Here is a 23,110-nt window from a genome sequence, read left to right as displayed (position 1 = left end):
AACCAAGGCCACTTCTGCTTCTAGTGAAGTAAGCCTTTTATTCATAGATGACGAAGCGGTAGTGGTGACAGTCATGATGGTGGCCACACCATCAGAGCAATTACTGTGTGGCTCTCTTAGTGTTATAGTATACAAGCAAAAACTCGGGAACACAGGAAAAATCAGTGTTTACTTTTATACTTTTCCCACTTTTAGTAAAGCAAGCGTATATCTTCTTGGATTTTTAATCATTTAACTTTTTTTTTTTTTTTTTTTTTGGCGGTACGTGGGCCTCTCACTGTTGTGGCCTCTCCCGTCACGGAGCACAGGCTCTGGACGTGCAGGCTCAGCGGCCATGGCTCACAGGCCCAGCCGCTCTGCGGCACGTGGGATCTTCCCGGACCGGGGCACGAACCCGTGTCCCATGCATCGGCAGGCGGACTCTCAACCACTGCGCCACCAGGGAAGCCCTAATCATTTAACATTTAATACATAAAGAGGATGATGAAGTATATAATCGTTGTCACTCTCTGCTTCAAGACCTTTGGCAATTCCCCACCACTTCCAAGATAAAAAACGATCATGGCAATATAAAGCTTTCTTTTCATTTGCTTCCCATCTAATTCTCTAGCCTCATCTCTAGCCATTCCTCCACTCACCCTACAGAGTTTGCCCAAACATGACTTGCAGGTCCCAAAATGTGTGTGTGTGTGTGTGTGTGAGAGTGAGGGAGGGGGAGGGGGAGGGGAGGGGAGGGGGGAGGGGAGGGGAGGGGAGGGGAGGGGGAGGGGAGGGGAGGGGAGGGGAGGGGGAGGGGAGGGGAGGGGAGGGGGAGGGGAGGGGAGGGGGAGGGGAGGGGAGGGGGAGGGGGAGGGGAGGGGAGGGGAGGAGGGGGAGGGGGAGGGGAGGGAGGGGGAGGGGAGGGGAGGGGAGGGGGAGGGGAGGGGAGGGGAGGGGGAGGGGAGGGGAGGGGGAGGGGAGGGGAGGGGGAGGGGAGGGGAGGGGAGGGGGAGGGGAGGGGGAGGGGAGGGGGAGGGGAGGGGGAGGGGGGAGGGGAGGGGGAGGGGGAGGGGAGGGGAGGGGGAGGGACGGAGGGAGGGAGGGACAGAGGGAGGTGCTTTTGCACATACAATACCCTGTCTGGAATATTATTTTCCACATCTTTACTAAGACAACCGACACACATCCTTTACGACGTGGCCATCCCCTCCATGCGTGTGGGACAGAATATCACATCAGTTACCAAACTAAATTCTTAAGGTTTGTTTTCCTATGTTTCTTCCCTAGTACACTGGAAGCTATTCAGGGCAACATACTGTATCTTTCATCCTAAGAGTCTCACTGCCTTGCACACAGTAATCCATCATGTTCATTCTACAGATGAACACACTTGGGCCCAAATAAATTGAATTATTTTCCCAATTTCATAGGCCAATTAATGGCAGATTTAATATTAGAATCTAAGACTTCTATCTTCCAGTTCAATGCTCTTTCTGTAAGTGCACCAAAGGATACCAGATCAGAAGGAATTATGCATTAATATCTATAATGTTCAAGCCAGACACAGAGCTAAACGGAGTATAAAAAAGTGAGAGCTTTACGAATAAAAATAAGATACAAGTTAGTTATAAAGAATTTTCAAGGAATAGGGATAGGTGATAAAAATAAACAGAAGAGTTAGATAGAAAAATACTATCTTAAAAATAAGAATCACATAGGAGTTAGTCCAGTGACATATAAACATTTTAGGACATGAAAAAGATAATAAGTAAATAAATATATCTGTAATCAACTTCAAAGTAACTAAACACTTCTTTCCTTAAACAATATAAGGGGTAAAGCATGTAGCTAAAAATCAACAAGATCAAGCATTTACGCCTCGGTAAAAGGAAAGCAGCCTTATTTGGTGTATAAGTTACCTTTTATGGGAAAAAACTTACAGGAAGCAAGATTTTAACTTAAATAAAAAATCACCAGTCCAAGAAGAATGAACTGAAAAAAGCTCTCAGTTGAGTAAAAATAATATTAACCAACTCAAATGTATACACCTTTAAATATTATAAAATATATAAAATTTTTAACTAGTCTTTCAAGTTACCCTTGGGGCAGAGGGGAGCAGGGCAATAAAATTCTTCTCCCAGGGTTAACCTTCATTCAACACGCACTGAATGCCCACCATGTGCCGGTTCACTGAGAGGCAAGAAAGGGCAGCGGCTACAGGAGTAGAGACTCTAAATGGATTCAAATCCCGCTTCTACTGCTTATCAGCTGTGTGAACTTGGGTAAATCACTTAATCTCTTTGCCTGTTTGCTCACCTACAAAAAGGGTCTAAAAACCATAACAGAATCACTGTGAGAATCCAATGAGCTAGTCAGATGTAAAGCACCTGGCACGCGGACAGCAGTGTAAACGCGGTAGGGCTGTGCCTGCCACATCATTACTACCACTCGACTACCCCCTGGCATGCCAGGGTGAGGAAGACAGTCTCCATCCTAAAGGAAACCAGGGTCAGATAGGGAGGATGACACAGAAACACACCATAACACAGCAGAAAAAGCACAATAATACAAGTATAAAAGATGGATCCGGGCTTCCCTGGTGGCGCAGTGGTTGAGAGTCCGCCTGCCGATGCAGGGGGGACATGGGTTCGTGCCCCGGTCCGGGAAGATCCCACATGCCGCGGAGTGGCTGGGCCCGTGAGCCGTGGCCGCTGAGCCTGCGCGTCCGGAGCCTGTGCTCCGCAACGGGAGAGGCCACAACAGTGAGAGGCCCGCGTACCGCAAAAAAAAAAAAAAAAAAAAAAAAAAAAGATGGATCCACCGGTGTAACAGAAGAGAATTAACTTTTTCTGACAAATGGAAAAGGGATCACAGAAAGCATTTCAGACGAAGAAATACCTGAGATGAACTCCTGTCCACCTTTCAAAACATACCAAAACATATGGGGTAGTGGGGAAAAAAGTGTGTATCAGGTAGAGAGAACAAAAGTACCTCCAAAGACACGGAGAAAGACCCAGAAATCTGTAGGTCGGAGGGGCCACCAGAGAGAGGAAAGAAACAGCAGGGCAGGACCACAAACCAGGGCCTGGGATCTCATGCGAAGGATCTTGGTTTTGTCCTGTAAGTTAATAAAGATCCAAGGGGGGGCACTTAATTGGGGTAATGACTGAATCAGACTTTTTCCACAGAGATAATTTTGGCAGCAGCCTGCGTGACAGACCAGAGGAAGGAGAAGTAACTGGCTAGTGTAAGAGTGAAGTGCTAAGCTCACTGACACCACACAGGAGTAAGAGGCCATCAAGAGAACATCCACACTCAGCTCAACTCTGGCTACTCTCTCTCAAGCATCCTTCCCGGAAACTTTAGCCTTGAACGTCTCCGTGAAGTCAAAGTGTGTTCAGGACACAGAAAACTTGAAAACGCTGACTAGACACAATGGAACCGTGCTGTTTAAAAATGTATAAAACCAGGAAAGCAGGATTTGTGTTCCTCTACAATCAAGAGCGTTGGTTCTTCGGTTCTGAAAAATATTCTTAAAAAACCTCAAACAGAAATTCTCATACTGAATTTTGATGAGTAAGATCAAGTTTTTGTCTCTTGCAAACTACTCAAGGCTATCTCAGGCAGGGTTGCAGATGAAGATCAAAACAAGGTAGAGACAAAAATTAACCTGAAATGGATCACAGACCTAAATGTTAAAGCTATAAACTTAAACAAAACAAAACATAGCAGCAAATCTTCCTCAACTCGGCAAAGATTTCCTAGAATACAAAAAGCACAAAGCCTAAAAGAATAAAATTATAAATTCGACTTCATCAAATGTGGTACAAGCCACAGAAAGGGAGAAAATATTTTAAATATCTACATACAACAAAGAACTTGGATCCAGAATATAAAAAGAACTCTTGCAACTCAATAATAAAAAGACAAGCAACCCAATTAAAAGTAGATAAACGATTAGAACAGATATTTCAGAAAAGAAAATACAGAAGTGGCCGTTAAGTACATCAAAAGATACTCCAACATCATTAGTTATCAGTGAAATCCAAATTAAAACCAAAAGGATACTACTACACACCTACTGGAATAGTCTAATTTATTTTTTTAACATCTTTATTGGAGTATAATTGCTTTACAATGGTTAGTTTCTGCTGCATAACAAAGTGAATCTGCTATATGCATATGTATATCCCCATATCCCCTCCCTCTTAAACCTCCCTCCCACCCTCCCTTATCCCATCCCTCTAGGCGGTCACAAAGCACCGAGCTGATCTCCCTGTGCTATGCGGCTGCTTCGCACTAGCTATCTATTTTACGTTTGATAGTGCATATATGTCCATGGCACTCTCTCACTTCGTCCCAGCTTACCCTTCCCCTCCCCATGTCCTTAAGTCTACTCTCTAACATCTGCGTAGTTATTCCTGTCCTGCCCCTAAGTTCATCAGTACCATTTTTCTTTTAGATTCCATATATATGTGTTAGCATACGGTATTTGTTTTTCTCTTTCTGACTTACTTCACTCTGTAGGACAGACTCTAGGTCCATCCACTTCATTACAAATAACTCAACTTCGTTTCTTTTTATGGCTGAGTAATATTCCATTGTATATATGTGCCACATCTTCTTCATCCATGGAATAGCCTAATTTACAACGTGGACAAACATTTGCAAGGACTGGAGCGACTAGAACTTTCATACACTGTGAAAGGTGAAATGCTACAAGCACTTTAGAAACTAGTTTGGCAGTTTCTTGCAAAGTTAAACGAACACTTACTACATGAGCCGGCAAATTCTACCCAAAAGAAACGTAAGCATATATTCACAAGAAAAATTGGACGTGAACACTCATATCTGCTTTATTCTACAGCAAAGTACCAGAACCAACTCAAATGCAGGCATACCTCGATTTATGGCACTTCACTTTACCGCACTTTGCAGACACTGCGGGTTTTTGTTGTTTTTGTTTTTTTTTTAACAAATTGAAGGTTTGGAGCAACCTTCTGTTATCAGATGATGGTTAGCATGTTTCAGCAACTAAGTATTTTAATTAAGGTATGCACACTGTTTTTTAAGACAATGCTATTGCACACTTAACAGAGTACAGGACAGTGTAAACATTTTATATGCACTGGGAAACCAAAAAATTCATGTGACACACTTTATTGTGATATTCATTTTATTGTGGTGGTCTGGAACCAAACTCCAAGGTCTGCCTGTAGGAAGCCCATTGTAGATGAAGAGAGAAACCAATTCCATCACACAATGAAAGACTACTCAGCAACACAGAAAGAATGAACTACTGATACATGCAACAACACGATGAAAACATTATGCTGAGCAAAAGAACACAGACAGCACATACTGTATGATTCTGTTTATATGAAACCCTAAAGCAGTAAATCCACCTTCAGGAATCAAAACCAGATCAGTGGTTGCTTGGGCAGAGGCAGGGAGGATTGACTGAGATGAGGTACAAGCAGGAAACGTTCTGTATCTTGACTGTGGTGGTGGTTACACTGGTAGCCACAGGTATGTCAACACTCACCAAAATGGTACATGCATACTAGTGTATACATACAGCCTTCCTCAAGCTAAAAAACATATACTAATAGCTATAAGATGAAGCCTCAGTGTATATTACTATTCTATTACTGATTTAACAGACAGCCTTGTTCTTAAGGCCAGAACAACTAAGCAATGTTTAAGGTCAAAGTTATAGATGCAATGAATAAATTTTATAACAACATCCTTTTAGATGGCAGTTATGTCAGCTAAAGTTAATTGTGGACAAGAGAGTAAGGAATTAAGTGTCAGTTGATGCAAGATGCATTTAAAACAAACATAATCTAATAATATAAATAAAACTTTAAGCAAACATTTACTGAATGCTTAAAACTGTGCTAAGCGCAGTGCTTCATAAACTCTAAGATTACCATCCCCATTTTACATATGGGAGAATTCAAGCATACGGAGACTAAGTAACTTGGCCAAGGTGACTCATCTAGTAAATTATAGGATCAACCCAAACCCTTAACCACTACGTTTGCTCCCCTTCAGAAAGAAACACTATATTCAAAAAGTGAACTCCAGATTCACCAGAGACCTAAATATGAAAGGTAAAACTACAAAACTATTAGAAGAAAATCTAAGACAATATCTTTGCAATTCATGGATTAGGAAGGACTTCTTACTACCCACAAAGTCAAAAATTTGACAGATGTAAATATATTAAAATTAGGGATTTCCATACCATAGGCAAAGTCAACAGGTGATTGGGATTACTATCTCAAATACACAAGGAAGTCTAGGAAATCGACAAGTAGAAACCGAGCCAAAAAGGAGGGCAAAGAGTATGAATAAGCCAGACATGGAAAGGGAAACTCAGATGGCTAGCAAGGATATGAAGAAATAATCAACCTCGCTAGTAAACAAGAAAATACATATTAAAGCAACTACAATATTCTATTTAACAACTGTCAAACTAGCCAAATGCAGACGTTGTACAATACCAAAAGCTGACAAAAATGTGAGAAAATAGGAATTTTTATGTTAACACTGGTGAAGGTAAAAAGTGGTGCAGCCGTTTTAGAAATAATCTGGCAGAATTCAGTGATATTAACTATGTGACTAACCTATAACTCAGCAATACTGTGCCTGGATGTATGTTCCCTAAGAAACTCTTCCACAGCCATTAGCAACATGCAAAAAGATGTTTTTTACAGAATTATTTGTACCCAAGAGTTGGAGTCAACCTAGGCATCCATCATTAGGGGAACTGATGAGTAATTGACAAGTGCTGACACAAACCATGAAATACTGCACAGCTGGAAGCAATGAACTAGATGTACTTACAGGAACATGAACAGATCAGATCTCGAACAACACGGGTGGCGAAAGTAAAATATACAGCAAAATATCAGGTATACAGATGCAAAACACACAAAGAACTAGATAATTTTACAAGGAAAGAGACATAGCCAAGGACGTATATAAAACACCCTAGATTGGGTGGAAGTGAGGGTTGGGAAGGACAGGGTGGGACAGGGTGAATGCGAGTTGAGGTAGGGAATGAAGAGGGAAAGTTACAATCCAAATAATGGGAGCATACGCCTCTAAGCAGACCAAACCTACTCTCTGCACCCGAAATGTTTTAAGTGGTATTGGCACATTAACTGTTAAATTTGATGGATTTATGGGAATAGATTAGAAATCCATTTTCATGAGATGATTGAGTATTCTACACAATGCATTTGGTTTTTACTTTGACAAATTGGAAAATTCGCAGCTTCTACTTCTTCATTGTTATCATCATAGATAAAACGGTCTAATAAAGGAACACCGAGCTACCGGCCTGAGAAGCTGTAACCTGGTCCAAGCAAACTAGTAACAGGAACTTGGCAAAGTCCTTTTACCTCTTTGAACCTGTTTGCTTATCTGAAAAAAATGGATTTGGATGATTGTCCCGAATCCCTCCAGCTCCACAATTTTTATTTTCTTTTTTTTTAATTTTTATTTTCTTAATTTTTATTCATATGAAATTATTTTCTCTCTGCTCCAACTATTCCCTCCCCCGCAATAAAAAAAAAATAAGAGTATCAAAAGAGATTTAGAAAAGTGATGCAGCAATAGGAATGAATAGCAACTTAGTTTTTTAGGGTAGAAAGGAGAAAACATCAGAGATACAGTGACGTTCAGAGAGCCTTGGCAAGTACCTAAGTCAGAGTGACGTTAACTCGAGCCCGGGTTCAGACACTCTATTCCGTTAAGGATTTTACTACCCACTATTCCACGCGTCACCACTGCCCCTTCTCAAAACACACGTTATAGTCTCGTATGGAGTTTCTACTTGAAGGCCCTAAATTTCAGCTTACCTGTATCAATTTTCAGATTAAAAATGATGATTCCCTAAAAGTCCCTTCCATATTAAAAATGTAAGATTCCAAGAGAATGATGAATTTTTTAATCAACAAACTGGTCCCCCTGAGCATTTAATAAAAAACCAAGCATTCAATTAGATCTGTGGATTAAATGGATATAAAGACATTAAAAATAAGGGAAATTAGACTATTGTGGCTTGGTGACCATGAATAGTAACTGAGGTATCTAAAAATTAGTGGTGTCACATTTTATAAAAAGAAAATTGATATCACAATATTTAAAATATCTCAAAAAAGCTGGAATTAGAATATACCTAAAATCTTGAAACTGGAACATTTTAAAAGAGAAAAGAGATGTCTTGCAATATTTTTAGAATACAATAATAAACATGAGAAACTGACATCATTCCCATATTTATCTTCATTCACACTGAAGTTTAAATATGGATGGGGAGGGGGAGGGGGAGGGGGAAGGGGAGGGGGAATTAAGAGGTCACCAAACATCTGTTCCTAATAATTCCAGCACAGATGCAGTTGTTGCAGCAAAAGCGAGGATGAAGGTCCTCCAGGCTGCCCTGCTATGAGGTCTTCCACCAACAGCTACAGTGCAGACCCCGAACCCTGCACATCAAGTCCCAGGAATACACAGAGTTGACTGTAGGAGAAAAATGTATGTGTACATGGACAATTAACTGCATTCCCTATGTCTCCAGAGCACCTGTATTAAATAACAAGGAAACGTCTGACGAAATAAACGAGAGGAAAACAACTTCTTAGGGAATGAAAAATAAGAATCTAATAAAACGTTTCATAGCTTGGACTTGAATTCCGCTTTTTTGGCTGTTCCTTCTGGAATCTTTGGATTTATCTACACCTAAATGATATACTCCAAAATACGTTTTAACAAAATTAATGAAGTGAGTTGTAAAAATTAAATTTTTTTCTCTGAACACAATCCACAGGCAAACTTTACTCATTAGAGAGCACCGTGCTATTGAAGTATGTTGCCGTACTTCCAAGAAACTCCGTTTCAGGTTAACAAGCAGTATAACCCATCCCATCACGTGCACAGCATACTGAAAAACTGTATTTGGTAAAATCCACATCCTAAGAATGCTTCCTTTGCAGATACAATTCTTCAAACGCTGTCCCATAGAGATGTCTGTCAAAGGGTACAAACTTTCAATTATAACACGAATAAACTCCGGGGAACTGATGCACAGCACGAGGACACTAGTTAACAGAACTGTATGCTGTACGTGAACGCTGCTATGAGAGTAGTTTTAATGTTCTCACCATGGCGACAACAGAGTGTAATTACGTGAGGTGAAGGGTGTGTTAACTAACCTTATCGTGGCAAACATGTGCAATATACACATGTATCAAATCGTCACACTGTACACCTTAAACTTACACAATGTTGTACGCCTATTACATCTCAATAAAGTTGGAAAAACTTAGAAAAAAAGCCACTGTCCCATCCAAAGGAAAGATTATTTCCTATAGCAATGCTTGTATAACAGATCACATTTAATTTTAACCAGGGTTGCTACAGAACTTTTCCTACTATGTGTATATCCATTTATTTTCTACTTTTAATATAACTAGTTTAATGATCATTTAGCTAGTTATAGGCACAACATACAGCCTTTTAAAAAGTATTTAGAAATACATTTTATTATATTTCCTAATCAGGGTATCTTTCTAACTTAAAATATTTTACTTCTCTTTCAACAATGAACTTTTGTTTTATTTAGCTTATAGCTCTATTAGAGATGAACATACATTTCCCCATTAAATCAGTGATCATACTGCAAGGATTAAGAAACCTTTTTCAGTCCTAAATACTATTTCTACCATTTCACCAAGTCCTCTAACCTCTCATTGCACTTTCGCACACCAATGTGTATCTTCTTCTGACATCTGCGTGACTTTTCTTCTCCTCCATTGCAATTCACTACAGGTAGTTAAGAGTAGCTAACGATATAATTCCACGATATTGCATCTGCGTTTACATCTGGCTCTAATCACATGCTTAGTAGTGATTTATACAGGGGAAAGCAAAAAAGGAGGGAAAAAAACCACAACTATGAGAAACAAGTTGTTATTTTAAATGTATCATTCCCAACTTGATATAACTTTCTCACCACAGGTTTCAAAGTTACTGAAATTGCAAACATAGGGTATGGCATTTCAAAAACACTGGATATAAGAAAGAAAAAAGTACTAACCAAATATTTCATATGCTTTTATACTAGGATCATTTTAACAAGTGATTGGTACTTTCAATTTATAAGATAGTTTAAGTTTTGCTCCATGCTACAACTGTATATGTCATGGCTCTGTGGTAAAGTTCCTCAGTTCATAAAAAAAATAAGTTGATAGTAACCAAACTTATTCACTACTGAACTCTAGGAATTAGAACACCACACTCAAGAACTGTGTCAGGAAATGTAAAACTATATTTACACACACACACACACACACACACAAACACACACTCTCTCTCTCTCTCTCTCGAAGAACTATGACACCCTAAAATGAGAAATTCACACAGGCTTACCTGATAATTCACATAATTCCTACTTATTTCAAGATAAAGAGTATTACTGTTGCATTATGGTACTGGTGTTGGTGCATTTACAGAAATACCATTAAAAAAATATTTAGGTAAAAATACCTTAAAAACATTAGGGAAGTAAATACTTCTAACATTTGACCTAATGAAAGGCTTCTAAAAGTTTACAGTAACATTAACATAATTATATAGACACAGGCCAAAAAGACATAACTAAATACATTAAATCTCATGGAATATAAGTTACAATACCAATTTATATTTGTTGAAAAGAATTCTTTGAAAACAAGCACACAATAATTAGTAAACTACAGAGACTCTTAAATGCATTTAAAACTTCAAAACAAATTTACATTCCTTAATTTATAATTGGTAAATTTAAAATTTATACACTACCTGATTCTGAATCTTAATCAGAAGCGGAAGGAAAAGATAAAAATCGCTAACATCTGAGTGACCGCTGTTAAATACCTTCTTCAGTAGTTGTCTGCCAACCCATGTATAGTTTTAAGTCTATCTAAGTTATGAAAAAATAATTACACAATATCACCAATTAATTTCAAATTTTCTTACCATATCCAACCATTTACATTTTTTAATGTCTAAAAATATATATTTCCAGGGATCTTACCATGAATGAAAAAAGAGATTAAAAAATATAGTAAGAATGCAAAACAAATACGGACCGATCATTACATATTCTTCTCTAAACCTAACAACATAAAACTTTCTTTAAAACAGCAGTAATACAACTGGTCTACAGCAAGACTAAATTGACAGCAATCTCAGCTGCAAGATTTAAAAAGACCAAATTTATACAACTGTTCAAGCTAAAACAATCCTACTTCTTTCCAGTCCTAGCAGACTAGAAAATGCTTTTGCCTAATTTACCCAGGGCTAGTTTTAAATAAGGGTAAGACCCGGAATTATACTGAAGGTCCCTATCAAAGCAGAGGTCCCAAATCAACAGGAGATAGACAGATTTATGGTATACTACACCAATAATAATTTTTGTTAGCATCCTCTACTGGTGGTTTCCAAAGACAGCAAGTAGAAATGCAAATGACAGAAGATATGTACCTGCCAGTCCATCTAGAGTGAATTAATCAGTATATGGTCATTAGCAGCTAGAGTACATTTCTCAAATAGATAAATAAATAAATAAGTAACCACAAAGAGTAGAAGTGGAAAATGAGAAGGCAGATTTTTAAAATACAGCAAACAAAGCATTACATTATAAACGGTAAAAAAAAAAAAAAAATCAATTTAAGCCACTAACATCATCACCATAGAGTTACTACATAAGGTTTCAGGCTTTGGCCAAACCTTGCTCAACTGTTTTACCCCTGTCAAGTTACATTACTTGATGCTCCCATTAACATCCTACTCTGCAGATATATTCCAGAAAGGAAATTAAAATGTTTTACTGAAGGCTTAGCAGAAAATCTGCATGCCTTATTTTAAAATGAACAAAAATTATTTACATATAAATTACAGTATAAAGTATCTCTATGACCACCTCCCACTGTATACATCATTTATTCCTTCATTAAAAAGATTTAAGAGTTAACATTTTCCAAGCGATTCTCTCCAATAAACAACTGCAACTTAAATATGACTGCGTTGCTAAGAAATCTTAACCAGCACCTATCATGAGGTTTCACAACACAATGGCATACAACTTCATTTTTAATTTGCAAATCATGAGGCTTAATCAAATAGCGTGGCTGTAATAATCAGCAATGGATGAAATGCATCTGAGAACAAAAAGAAATACAAGGACAGAGCCAACACTGATGAAAATGGAAGATACCTGTAGTAGCACAGTGCTATCTGAAACACCTTTTGTTTTCTGAGAGTGATGCACACTGCAGACGAGACATTTTGTGCTAAACAGCCCCAAATCTGTTTCTCTAATAGTAAACACAAAGGAAAAACACTGACAGCAAGCGCGGTAAATAAATCGCTCCCTTGAGAATGAAAGCAGCAGACTGGAGGGGCTGACACGCGCAGGGGAAAACTAAACACCATCTTTTTCTACCTGCGCAAGTTGCCATTTGCTGCAGCCGTCCAGCAGCTCTCTTTCCTCCTGATTTCAAGTACCTTTCGGGATCGCTTTTTCCCCCTAAGTCAGCTGTTGATATGCCTTATGGGTGTAATATTCGTATCACAGGATCTTTAGGAGGAAAATCCATCCTCTCCTGCTCAGGTAAACATGTTTACAGCAGCTGCACAGACGCTGGGTGGTTCAGACTCACATGTCACACACATGTCGTCAGCAACAAGAAAAGCCCCTTTCTCTGGCGACGAACATTTTAAATAAGGTAAAACGCGAACAGCCCTTTCCAAACCAACTTACCTTTCATAAAGCCACAGCAGCAACAGCTCGATATAGCACACACACTATTTGACGCTAAAACAGGAAATTAAAATTGCAATAGCCTGTGCTCCGCTGCGGCCGTAACAAGTCATCTCTCCACAATGAGGACGCCCAGTATTAGTTATCGATCATAACTAACGGAGGTCTTTAAAATACAAACGTGTATTTGGATAACTAACACCGTTCATGAAAGCGGTGATTCTAATGTCGACTCGAATATATTAAAATTACGTTTACGATTGGAAGGAAACATCTTGAAACCGCCTAAAACCTTCGTATCTGCTTCGAGACAGGAAATCCCACACAAAATCTGAAATTGCCAGGAAAGGTTACAAAACCTCGCGTTTCGCATCCCAGAGGGGAGGGAGAAAAGGGGCCCAGGCGTGGGGGTGGGGCGAGCGCCGGGTAGTTCTGACTTAAACCCGCATTTCCTCATTTTCTGGCGGACACGGCGATCCCATTTCAGGCGCCTTTATTTCCCGACTCTCAGAAACTCGTTTTAAAAATAACGCAGGAACCCACACGAGCCCCTCGGTCCGCTAGGTCCGTGCAATTCCTTATATAGACTCGGCCTCAGCCGGCGGCAGGGCCGTTGCCGCCCATTATTCTCCAAACAGGTACCGGGCGGGCGGGGGCCGCGCTCCAGCCTCGGCCCTGTCGCCGCAGGAACTGTCCAGACAATACCCACCAGCAGACGTTCGCTGCCGAGCGGTGGGCGGGCGGGCGGGCACAGCGGCGCCCGAGATAAGCAGACATGCAGTCAACTTACACCGTCTCTCCCAACTGCAAAAGGCGACTGTGCAAACCACCACCACATGTTCGGGGCTCGCGCTCGCTCTCTCGTCATTATTGTTATTTTTCTAAACTCTCACGCCAGGTAGGGCGGGTGTGCGTCCCCGGCGCAACGGCACTCATCAGTAAACACCGCGGCCCGCAGCGCAGGCAGCGGCGCCCCGCGTCCGTCGGTCCGGCCGCCCCTCCCCCACCCTCCTTCCACCCGAGACCCGGAGCGCCGTCCAAGCTCCGTTCACCGGCTTCACGCCCCGCGCGTCCGGCCCAGGTAACAACTTCCCCAAACCGAAAGAGCACAAGGGAGGCGCACGCTCGGCACCCCATCCCGGCGCGGAGGAGGCGTCCTCCCGGGCGGGGACCTGTCTGCGGTGCTTCCCGGTCCCGAGACCAGGTAACAACTCCGCAAACCCGCCGGCCCCCGCGGCTCCCGCGGCCGCAGCTCCGCGCCCGCCCCGCCCGCCCGCCCGCGCTCCCGCCGGCTCCCCGCGGGACGCGGACCGCGCTCGGGGCGCGGCGGGGGCCGCGGGCGCGGGAGAGGAAAGGCGCTGAGGCACCCGCGTCCCGCGCCGCGAAGCCCCGTCCCGCGCCGAGCGCGCCTCGCCGGCCGGTCCCAACTTTACCGCCGCCGGCCCAGCCCGTCCGCGCGCTCCGCGCCGCCCGCGCACACGCGCGCACGGACGACACGCAGCCCGCGGCCGCCGCTCCCGCCGCCGCCCGCCCGGCCGAGCCGCGGGGCCCGAGCGCCGGCGCCGGCGGGGCTGGGGCGCGCGGAAGCCACTCTACACAGGCAGCGCCGGGCACAAGTTAGTTCCTCGGCTCCGGGGCCTCGGCGCCGCGGGGACGAAACGCCGAGGGCGCCGAGGAGGAGGGGAGGGGGGCGCCGAGGGGCACAAGAGTGGGGAAAAGTGCGGAAAGAAGCAACAGCCGCTCCCCCGGAGCCCAGAAAAGTGGACGCCGCGTCCCGGCCGCCCGCCTGCGCCGGGGATGCGGCGGCGGCGGCGGCTAACGGTCCAGCGAAGCGGCAGGGGCGGCGGGAGCCGCTAGGCGGAGAGACCAGGTAAGAGACATAACGGTTCAGGGAGAGCGGGCGGCCGCGGCGCGGCTCCCGAGGCGGCGGCCCGGAGGGGGGCAGAGAGCACTACTTTCTACTTTCCCACTCCACTTGGCCCGTCCCTACCCGGCCGCCCCCAGCCCGGCTCGCCCCCCTCGCCCCCGGGGGCGCCCCAGCCGCCCGGCTCCCCCTGACTCCGCCGCTCCCCGGTCCGCTCCGCCACTCACCGTTATTGCGCCGCGGGTTCGCCTGCTTTCTGCGCTTACACCTGGGGCCATCCGCCATGATCCTCTCGCTTGTGTCTAAATGCTCGAGTCACCTCCTCCCCCTCCCTCCCTCCCCCTTCCCCCCCGCCCCTCCGCCTCCACCCCTCCCCCCTCCCCACCGCACCTGGTTTACGACACTCGCGGCTTTACGACATCACCTTCCTTACACCTAGAGCCGCTCGCTCTACGGCCGGAACCTTGTTGCTAGGGAGAGGACGGTTTGCGGCCGCTGGGGGAGCGGCCGAGTTTGCATTGAGGGGCGAGGGAGAAGTTTCCCCCAGGTGTCGCGGGTTGGGGGCGGGGGCGATGGGGATCGGTGCGGACGTGGTCCGAAGGGCGACTGGCCGTCGGAGTGAGAAAGGTAAAGTAGGAGGCTCTGAACCGGCCACACCCGCCGCGGCCGCCAGGGGCACGATCGGGTCTGGCTGATTCTCCCCGGGATCCGGTGTCCTCGGAGCTGCCCCCGGAGTGGCCGGAGCGACCTGTCCTCCCTCCTCCTCACGGGGGGCTCACGCACCCCGGGCCGCCCGGGGACGCCCCGGGATCGGGGCAGGCAGGTCCGGGGAGCGGAGAGGGGCTAGTTCGGGACACGCGGTGCCAGGGGAGAGGCCACCTGACCCCCGCACGTCTGCCTCTCTGCCCCTCCTCGGACGCACGGTTTTCCCCCGCGCGACCCGGGATGGGAAGTGACTTCAACGAGATAGAAGTCCAGCTGGAGCGACGGAGGGGCGAGGAGTTCCGCTTGCGAGCCACCTCGGCGGTAACGCGGCCTGAGTAATGCCCACGCCGGCCTGTCTCACTTCCTCCTCCGCGCCGGGCGCTCACCTGCTGTCACCTCGGCCGCCCCCGCCCCCGGCCGGCCAGATCCGAGGCTTCCAGACTTAGAGCTGAGGTTATCGACAGGCCGCGATTTAGTACCTAGACGGGCAGCTGTGGCTGCGAAGGACCTTCCGGCAAGAAACGAGGGCCGGCGGGGGCGGTCTTGGGGGCAGAGCGGTTGCGATCTTCTCTGAGTTCTTTGTACAAGTTCGGGGACTTCTGAAGGGCCACGTAGATAACACCACAAATACCAAGAAAGTCAGGTCTTAAGTGCTCGGTAGGGACTTAGCTTTCCCCTCCTCCCCGCCTTCAAATGAGGAAATGTCTTTGGGACCAACCTTACGGAATAAATGAGCCGGGCTGCACTTCGAATCGTGCAGTTCCAAGTGAACACGGTAAGAGATGACAGAGAAATTGAGGAGACCGGAGCGTGACGAAGTATGAGAAACAACCCAGTCACCTAGCACAGTGCTGTCACAGTAGGTGCTCAGTAAATTCATGCCTATAATTTCTGCCGTGCCTATGGCTGGACTTTTTTATTATGTTAATCTTCTAAACACTCTCCAGACTTTTAGAAGATTCATTAATAATCTCTTCACACCTTTCAACTGAAATTTACAGCTGAAGTCTGGTAATTTAAAATTAGAAAGTTTAATCCTGAATATAGATGAAAATTCTCTCCCACGTTTGCTGTGGCATTTTGAGAAGTGAATGCATTATTTATTGGTGCGTGAAATGTGACTGTAAATATCCTTTGCTATACATTATGTCTATATGTCTGCTCCCTTCCTCAAGGCCACAACTAGAATTATCCGTCTTAATGATCATCTTAAGTACAGGCAGCCCTGCCTTTCCTCAGCACCATGTTAATTGACCTTGTACATGTGAGGACCAGAACCATGTTGGTGCTTTGCTTGGTTCAAGTGGTGCTTTTTCCCGACCCTCTTAAGAGCTGTGTGATGTTCTTCAATTTCCTTCTGCATCAGCTTGTAGACTTTATCCTTTGCTGGCATCTCCCCGCTCCCCCCACCCCAGCACACAGGCAGACACACACACGCACAGCTTTTTTACAGCTACCCTAATTTCCAGTCCGAAAGGAAAAAACAGAACAAAACAAAACTTTCTAACTCTAGTGCACGTTTCACGTACTTTTAAACTTAGAAAGTGTCCAACGTCTTTCTGAGGTGCCTGTCCTGACCCCCCGACTAGGCTTTCTTCGTTGTTCATCCTTACCTTGAAGTCAGAGAGACCAAGTCAAGCGATAAGCCAAGTGGAAGTCATCTTCCTTACTTTAGCGGTTACTGGTTTAGTTAGTTTGGGCCAGACTATTCAACTTCTTGCGGACAGGTACCTTTTTTGCGTTTTGTTTTTGCTTGTTCATTTCTGTGCCCTTAGCACTTAGCAGAGTACCTAGTCACAGAGCAGATGCTTGGTAGGTAAATATTTCTTTTAAAAGTGAGTATTGTTGACCTTTTCTGAATCTCTTCTTGGCTCTAACATAAGGGTTGTTTATCTGCCTTCATCACATTAGTTCTTAGGAGCAATTGAAATCATGAATGTGAAAGCCATTTTCTGTCGTTTATATTCTGCCTTATTTTGAGGCTAATTGCTCTTGATTTTAGATTCTCCATAATCATTTCTCCCAAATGATTAATCCCGATCACTTCTGGTTTTTAAATATGCACAGGAAATATTGATGTTCCAAATTGTCTAATACAGAATTTCAATTTTGTAAAATCCTACAGTAATTAGATATAGATTATAAATTTAATATGTGGTTAATGCGCTTTATTTACTGTAATGTTCCCAAAATTATTGAACGCTAGACTGGAAAGAAAGCAGGCAAAAGTAAATCTCAAGATAGATTGCTGCTTTAAACCTGATGCGTATGTGATGGTTGCTTTCTCTCTTAAATGTAACTAAAGAATTGGAAAAAATCTTGAGAATAACTTTAGAAAAGGAATTTCTAAATAAATGTGTTAAACTTTAGGTTTATTTAGTCAATTATACCTCAATTAAAAAAAATTAGGCTTACTTTATTCAAACATGGTGGGGATACTAGAGTTTAGCATGTGTCCTGTATCGTTGTTGGTTTTTAGTAATCGTAGTGTCATTGTACAATATGTATTCAATATGTGCTCCTAGCTCTAATGTCACTGAAGTGGTAACACTGCTTCCAGGGAGTGCTGGGATTGCACATGTTGAAGGAGAGGTAGACTGCTAAAACTGAATTCCTGTAATCTTTTCTAAATTCACAGGGAAAATGTAAATGGGTAGAACATTTTCAATATTGAGTTTTTTCTATAAATTTTTCATAAACCCCTTGCACCTGGTGTTTGCGTTTCATGTAAGATTCATGTATAAGCTAGGATAAAATTTGACATAAAATTATTTTAAGTTTAAAATGTACATACTGCACAGTGTTCCACGTGGAGCATATGATTTCCGTGTACCTCACTTCCTGAACACATTTGAGGAGTAGAACATAATGTGATTCTATAATCTTTGTTAAAGTAAGAAATCGGTTATTTTCACGGCAAGTTAATATATGTATTTCATGAAATAAGTTGACTTCGCTAACTTGTCAGGCTTTAATCTTAAAGTCTTGAGACATGTTGTCCATCAAAGGACAGCATGGAGAAGCCCCTGGAGAGCGGCCCCACAGTCCGTGCTCAGTAGTGACTCTTGGTGTACATGGGTCACCATGCGTTGCAAGAGGGCAGTTCACCAAATTCTGTGTCACCAGATCAGGAAGGAAACAAGGCTACGGGGTGGCACAGAACCAACAGTTGTCCTGAGGACCCACACATGCTTTTCTAATGAAGCCTCCCGGGAGGTAATAATAGGGACAGGTGTTTTCCCCAAGCCTCCCTGTGATTTTATTATATATTGCATCACAAAACTGTTTTTCCCTCTCTGGGGAATAAGGCTCCTATTTTTAATATAAGTCCGTGAAATGTTAACCCATGGAGCTTCTAATCTGGGGGACAGTTTTTTGGGAACATGTCTAACATAGAGAGATGTTAAATATAAATAAACGTAGAGAGAGAGAGATGTTTGAAGGCTGTTAATGAACATCCAAAAAGTAAAGCTGATCTTTTCCGTAAAGTCATAGTGATTAAAACGATTGCATTCAAAGGCTGCCTCTACAGAAGATAGATTAGTTTCTGTTATTGAAATCACTTGTGAACATGAGTGGCATGTTTTTTCTTATACTTAACAACTATAGGTAGGTAATTTGTACTAGAGAAAGCAACATGCATATTTTGGATTTGAGGGAATTTTAAGAATCTACCGTGGTATCAGGGGTCTGATATCAGGTTTCTTATATTGTTTTGCTGTTTTTTCCCCTTTGTCTCAATGCATTTCTTTTCTCTGGCATCTTGGCTTATTTTTAGCAGCCGACTGGTTCTGCTGCAGAGTATTGCTATTTCTTTGACCTACAGTCCTAGCCTTCTGTATTCCACAGACCTTCAGTCATAATCACTGCCACTATTCAATCCTTTGAGTATACATGTTAAAAATATTTGCAGTCAATAACAGGTTTTAGATGTCCCACCACCGTGTTAAACTCACGTGGAAAAGTTGGCAATGAGAAACACACTGTGTTCAGACATAGCCACAACTTTAAGGCCCCTGGTCAGGCCCTTCAGAAGTTCTTTCGTCTTACGCCTCCATTTTTCTTCGCTCACTCTCTTTATCCCACTTACATTAGTAGAGCACACCTGGGCCCCTCTCTGCTCTTTCACGTTTTAATCATTCTCTTCCTCCATCTTTCTTCGTCCCAGGTCTTGCCCAGATCTGTTTGGATCGATTCCCTTTTTCTTTTTGTTCAAGGCCTTTTGAACCATCCCCACCCTGTGAAATATCAGTACTTTTCCATATTATGCTGGTTATATCCTCTGTCCCTCAAAGTCCAGTCTCTGCCTTTCTGTGCTCTGAAAGGCTGATTCCTGTGGACCACATCACCCAGGCTCCTTTGTCCTTTGGTTTCTATTTGATTTCAGCCCATTTGGAGGCATTGGCAGATGATCAGAGGAAGGAAAGAGAGAGAGGTCAGGATATTAATTTCACCTTCCCCCACACTCCCTCCTGCCTGTCTGTGGCTTTTGGCAGGCGCCTGGCTCCTCTACCTAAGGCCGTGGCTCGGGTCAGACAGTCCTGTCCCATGGCTACAGGTCTTGGCAAGTTCCAGAAACCGTGCCTTCCCTTTGTCCTTTCAGGTCTAGAGAGGGTAATGGTTTCCTCCTGCTGTGAGTCCTTGGGTACTTCATCCCTGATTGGTTCCCCTAGAGCCTGCCCACGTCCATGTAAGTAGTCTCTTCATCAAACTCTCTGCGATTTACCCTTGGGGCATGCCATCTGCTTCCTGTCAGGCCCCTGAGTAGTACACATCTAGAAATAAAATACGTTTTTAACTTTACTTCTTTTTTTTTATGATTAAACATTTTTTAAAATTTTATTTATTTTTGGCTGTGTTGGGTCTTCGTTGCTGCGCGCGGGCTTTCTCTAGTTGCGACGAGCAGGGGCTACTCTTCGTTGCGGTGCACGGGCTTCTCACTGCGGTGCCTTCTCTTGTTGCGGAGCACGGGCTCTAGGCACACGGGCTCAGTAGTTGTGGCACACGGGCTCAGTAGTTGTGGCGCATGGGCTCTAGAATGCAGGCTCAGTAGTTGTGGCACACGGGCTTAGTTGCTCCGCGGCATGTGGGATCTTCCAGGACCAGGGATCGAACCTGTGTCCCCTGCGTTAGCAGGCGGATTCTTAACCCCTGCGCCTTATTTCTTATTAGTCAAGAATTCTGTTTCCATCGATTACAACACTAGAGTTTGAATGTGATGTCATCACTGACAGGCATATACTCATGTTCTAATATGTGTACATGCAAAATCTGGCAGAGCTTAGGAATGTGCTGGAGTCTATGACATCGTAATTATTCAGTTACTCGTTTTGTAATGAGGGCCCCTGCCTTGGTTGACCTAAAAGTAGGAGAGACTACTTCTATATACTTAAAGCAGTGAGTGGGAGGGCATCACAGCACTGCAGTATTAAGGTGGAGGTGGCTGGTTGTCCCCATAGGTTTCTTCCCCTTTTAATAATGGAACCCGCCACACTTGTCACGTGGCCCCTGGCATGGCCGTTGCACGTACCTCGCTGCTGCTGTGCCTCTCAGTTCTGGCCCGTGAGATGTGAGTGATGCCCTGGTTGGTGAGGTCCCTCAAGAGGGAGCGGTTCACCATTCCTCAGAACTCCTCTTCTTGCTGGCTGGGATCAGACGTGCCGACGAGCGCTCCTTCAGGTTAAGGGAGGCACGGCAGCAAGACTGAAGGAGCCCGAGTCCTTGATGGTGTGGGAGAGCATTACCAGCCCTCGACTTCTGCTGCCAGAGCCCTGTTCTGGAGAGACAAGTAAACTTCGATCTTCTTTCAGCCGCCACTGTCTTCGGTTCTGTCATATGGAGCCAAGGTTAACCTTGTCCGATGTGTTGTAGGTATTGTAGGTTAGTTTCCTGTTGCTGCTATAAAAAAAATGACCACCAACTTGGTGGCTTAAAGCAACACACACGTATTATCTTACAGCTCTGGATGTCAGGAGTCCGGAGCGGGTCCCGCTGAGCTGGAATGAAGGTTTTGGCAGGATTGGGTTTTTTCGGAAGGCTCGAGGGGAGAACCCGTTTCCCGGCGTTTTCCAGCTTCTGAGGCCGCCCACGCTCCTTGACGCCTGGGCCTCCTCCATCCTCTAGGCCATCAGCCCGGGGCACAGCCCATCAGCCCGGGGCCGAGCCCATTCCGTGCTGCCAGCTTGCTGGCTCTGTTTCTGCTCGGCTCTTCCAAGTCTGAGGGCTTTTGTGGTTAAATTAGGTCCACCTGGATCATTCAAGGTAGCGTCCATTTCAGTGTCAGCTGATAACGATTAGTGAGCTTAATCCCATAGGCAGCCTTAATGTCCCTTTGCCGTATGACCTAACGTAACACACAGTCTGTGCCCAGGGGATTAGGGCATAGACATCTTTGGGGGCCACTATTCTGCCTACCAGAGCAGCAAGCTCTCAGTTTCGTGATTGAGAAACATGTTTGTATCGATTAATTTGTTCATCTTTAATTGATAAGCAGCTCTAAAGCCTTTTGCTAAGTGGTCATTACTTTTTATATAACATTGAACATTGTGCCACATGGAAGTTCTAATAGTAATTCATTGGTTCATCTATTCACCTAATATTCTAGCATTCTAATGTGACAGGCACTGTGTGGGGCTAGGAATGCCTAGTACGGTCCCTGACTTCAAGCAGCTCACAGGTCTGTGGAAGAAACACACTGACAAAGAGCCTGTTACACAAGTGTCGGGTTGGTATAGTGCACACAGGAGAGACATCTGAAGTACCCTGGAGTCAAGGAAGTCTTTCTTGAAGAAGTGATGGAATTTGTCGGGAGGAGCAGGGAAGAGTGTTAAAGGCAGAAGTGACAACAGAAGTCTCCGGATGAAGGTCCTGTGCTTTGGGGCGGGGGATGGGGGGGCAGTAGGGGGTGTGAGGAGGTGGCAAATCCCATGGAGGAACCACAGCAAATAAAACCCCGCGTGCTCCCGAAAAGGCCGCAGAGGTGGGTAGGCAGGAGCCAGATCCCGGGAAGGCGCTAAGGTTTGGGGACCTTATACTGACGAATTGTAAGCCACGGAAAGGTTTTTGTAAAATCAAGGGTGTCCACGTTATATGTGTTGATTAGTGTCGTGGGTGCCGGGCATGGGGAGCGGGTGAGCAGAGCAAGCGTCAGGGGAGCTGCAGAGGTTTCTTCCTCTGGAATAATCAGTCACTGAGGAAAAACTCAGCAAGTAAAGGTGCACGTACGAGCTGTGACGATCCAAATGAAGCACAGGTGAAAGAACATTTCCACAGCAAGTAGTGTAATCCTGCTGTGAAAAGCAATGCAAAGCATAATCACTATTGAGTATTTACATTATTAATAGAGTTGTTTCAGTTTATACATTCTCATAGTGCTCTCACCAGCTCCCAGTACTGCAGTAGTACACGGCAGACCCTCGAAATTGTATACTAAATGAATGAATATTTTAAAAAAGGGTCTCCAATGTGTCTTTTAACACTTGCTTTTCTTCCCCAGTAGTATGTTTACTACAGCCTCATGCACAAAAGCTAACATCCTCCCCGTCCAGATTCTGCGGTCTTCCGATTACCTGACATATTTCCAGGGAGGCAGGATAGTTTTCTTTCCGTAGATTGCACATTCTCTCAGCAGTTTTCTGATACAACTTATCAGAATTCGTGGGAATTGGGCAACCAGCCCCACATAGCTAGTAATTCCCTCACACCCTTCAGAGCACTTCCTACCTACCACTGTTGTAGCATTTACTACC

At 44.4% G+C, this 23,110-nt stretch overlaps 1 protein-coding gene and 2 long non-coding RNA genes across 5 annotated transcripts in view; 1 reads left to right on the top strand and 2 right to left on the bottom strand.

The window, feature by feature from the left end:
* The window catches only part of ZEB1 (zinc finger E-box binding homeobox 1), a 201,111-nt gene extending 186,140 nt beyond the window's left edge, over window positions 1–14,971 (bottom strand). Inside the window, exon 1 of the mRNA XM_012536308.3 lies at window positions 14,885–14,971. Coding sequence (XP_012391762.1) covers window positions 14,885–14,942 — 58 coding nt within the window. The 5' untranslated portion in view covers window positions 14,943–14,971. The remainder of the gene's footprint in view (window positions 1–14,884) is intronic.
* The window catches only part of LOC125963619 (uncharacterized), a 687,634-nt gene that overhangs the window by 582,472 nt on the left and 82,052 nt on the right, over window positions 1–23,110 (bottom strand). The gene's annotated exons all lie outside the window — the stretch shown is intronic.
* The window catches only part of LOC125963612 (uncharacterized), a 99,392-nt gene continuing 90,322 nt past the window's right edge, over window positions 14,041–23,110 (top strand). For 2 of the 3 annotated variants that reach the window (XR_007475783.1, XR_007475784.1), the window contains exon 1: window positions 14,043–14,663. This is a non-coding gene — a long non-coding RNA (uncharacterized LOC125963612). Of the gene's footprint in view, window positions 14,664–23,110 lie in introns of all 3 variants that reach the window. The other variant, XR_007475782.1, reaches the window with a different exon arrangement.

The sequence above is a fragment of the Orcinus orca genome, chromosome 2, assembly GCF_937001465.1.
Source record: "Orcinus orca chromosome 2, mOrcOrc1.1, whole genome shotgun sequence".
Classification (NCBI taxonomy): Eukaryota; Metazoa; Chordata; class Mammalia; order Artiodactyla; family Delphinidae; genus Orcinus; species Orcinus orca.
The sequence above is the reverse complement of the archived record's forward strand: the minus strand, read 5'-3'. Positions and strand labels throughout refer to the sequence as shown.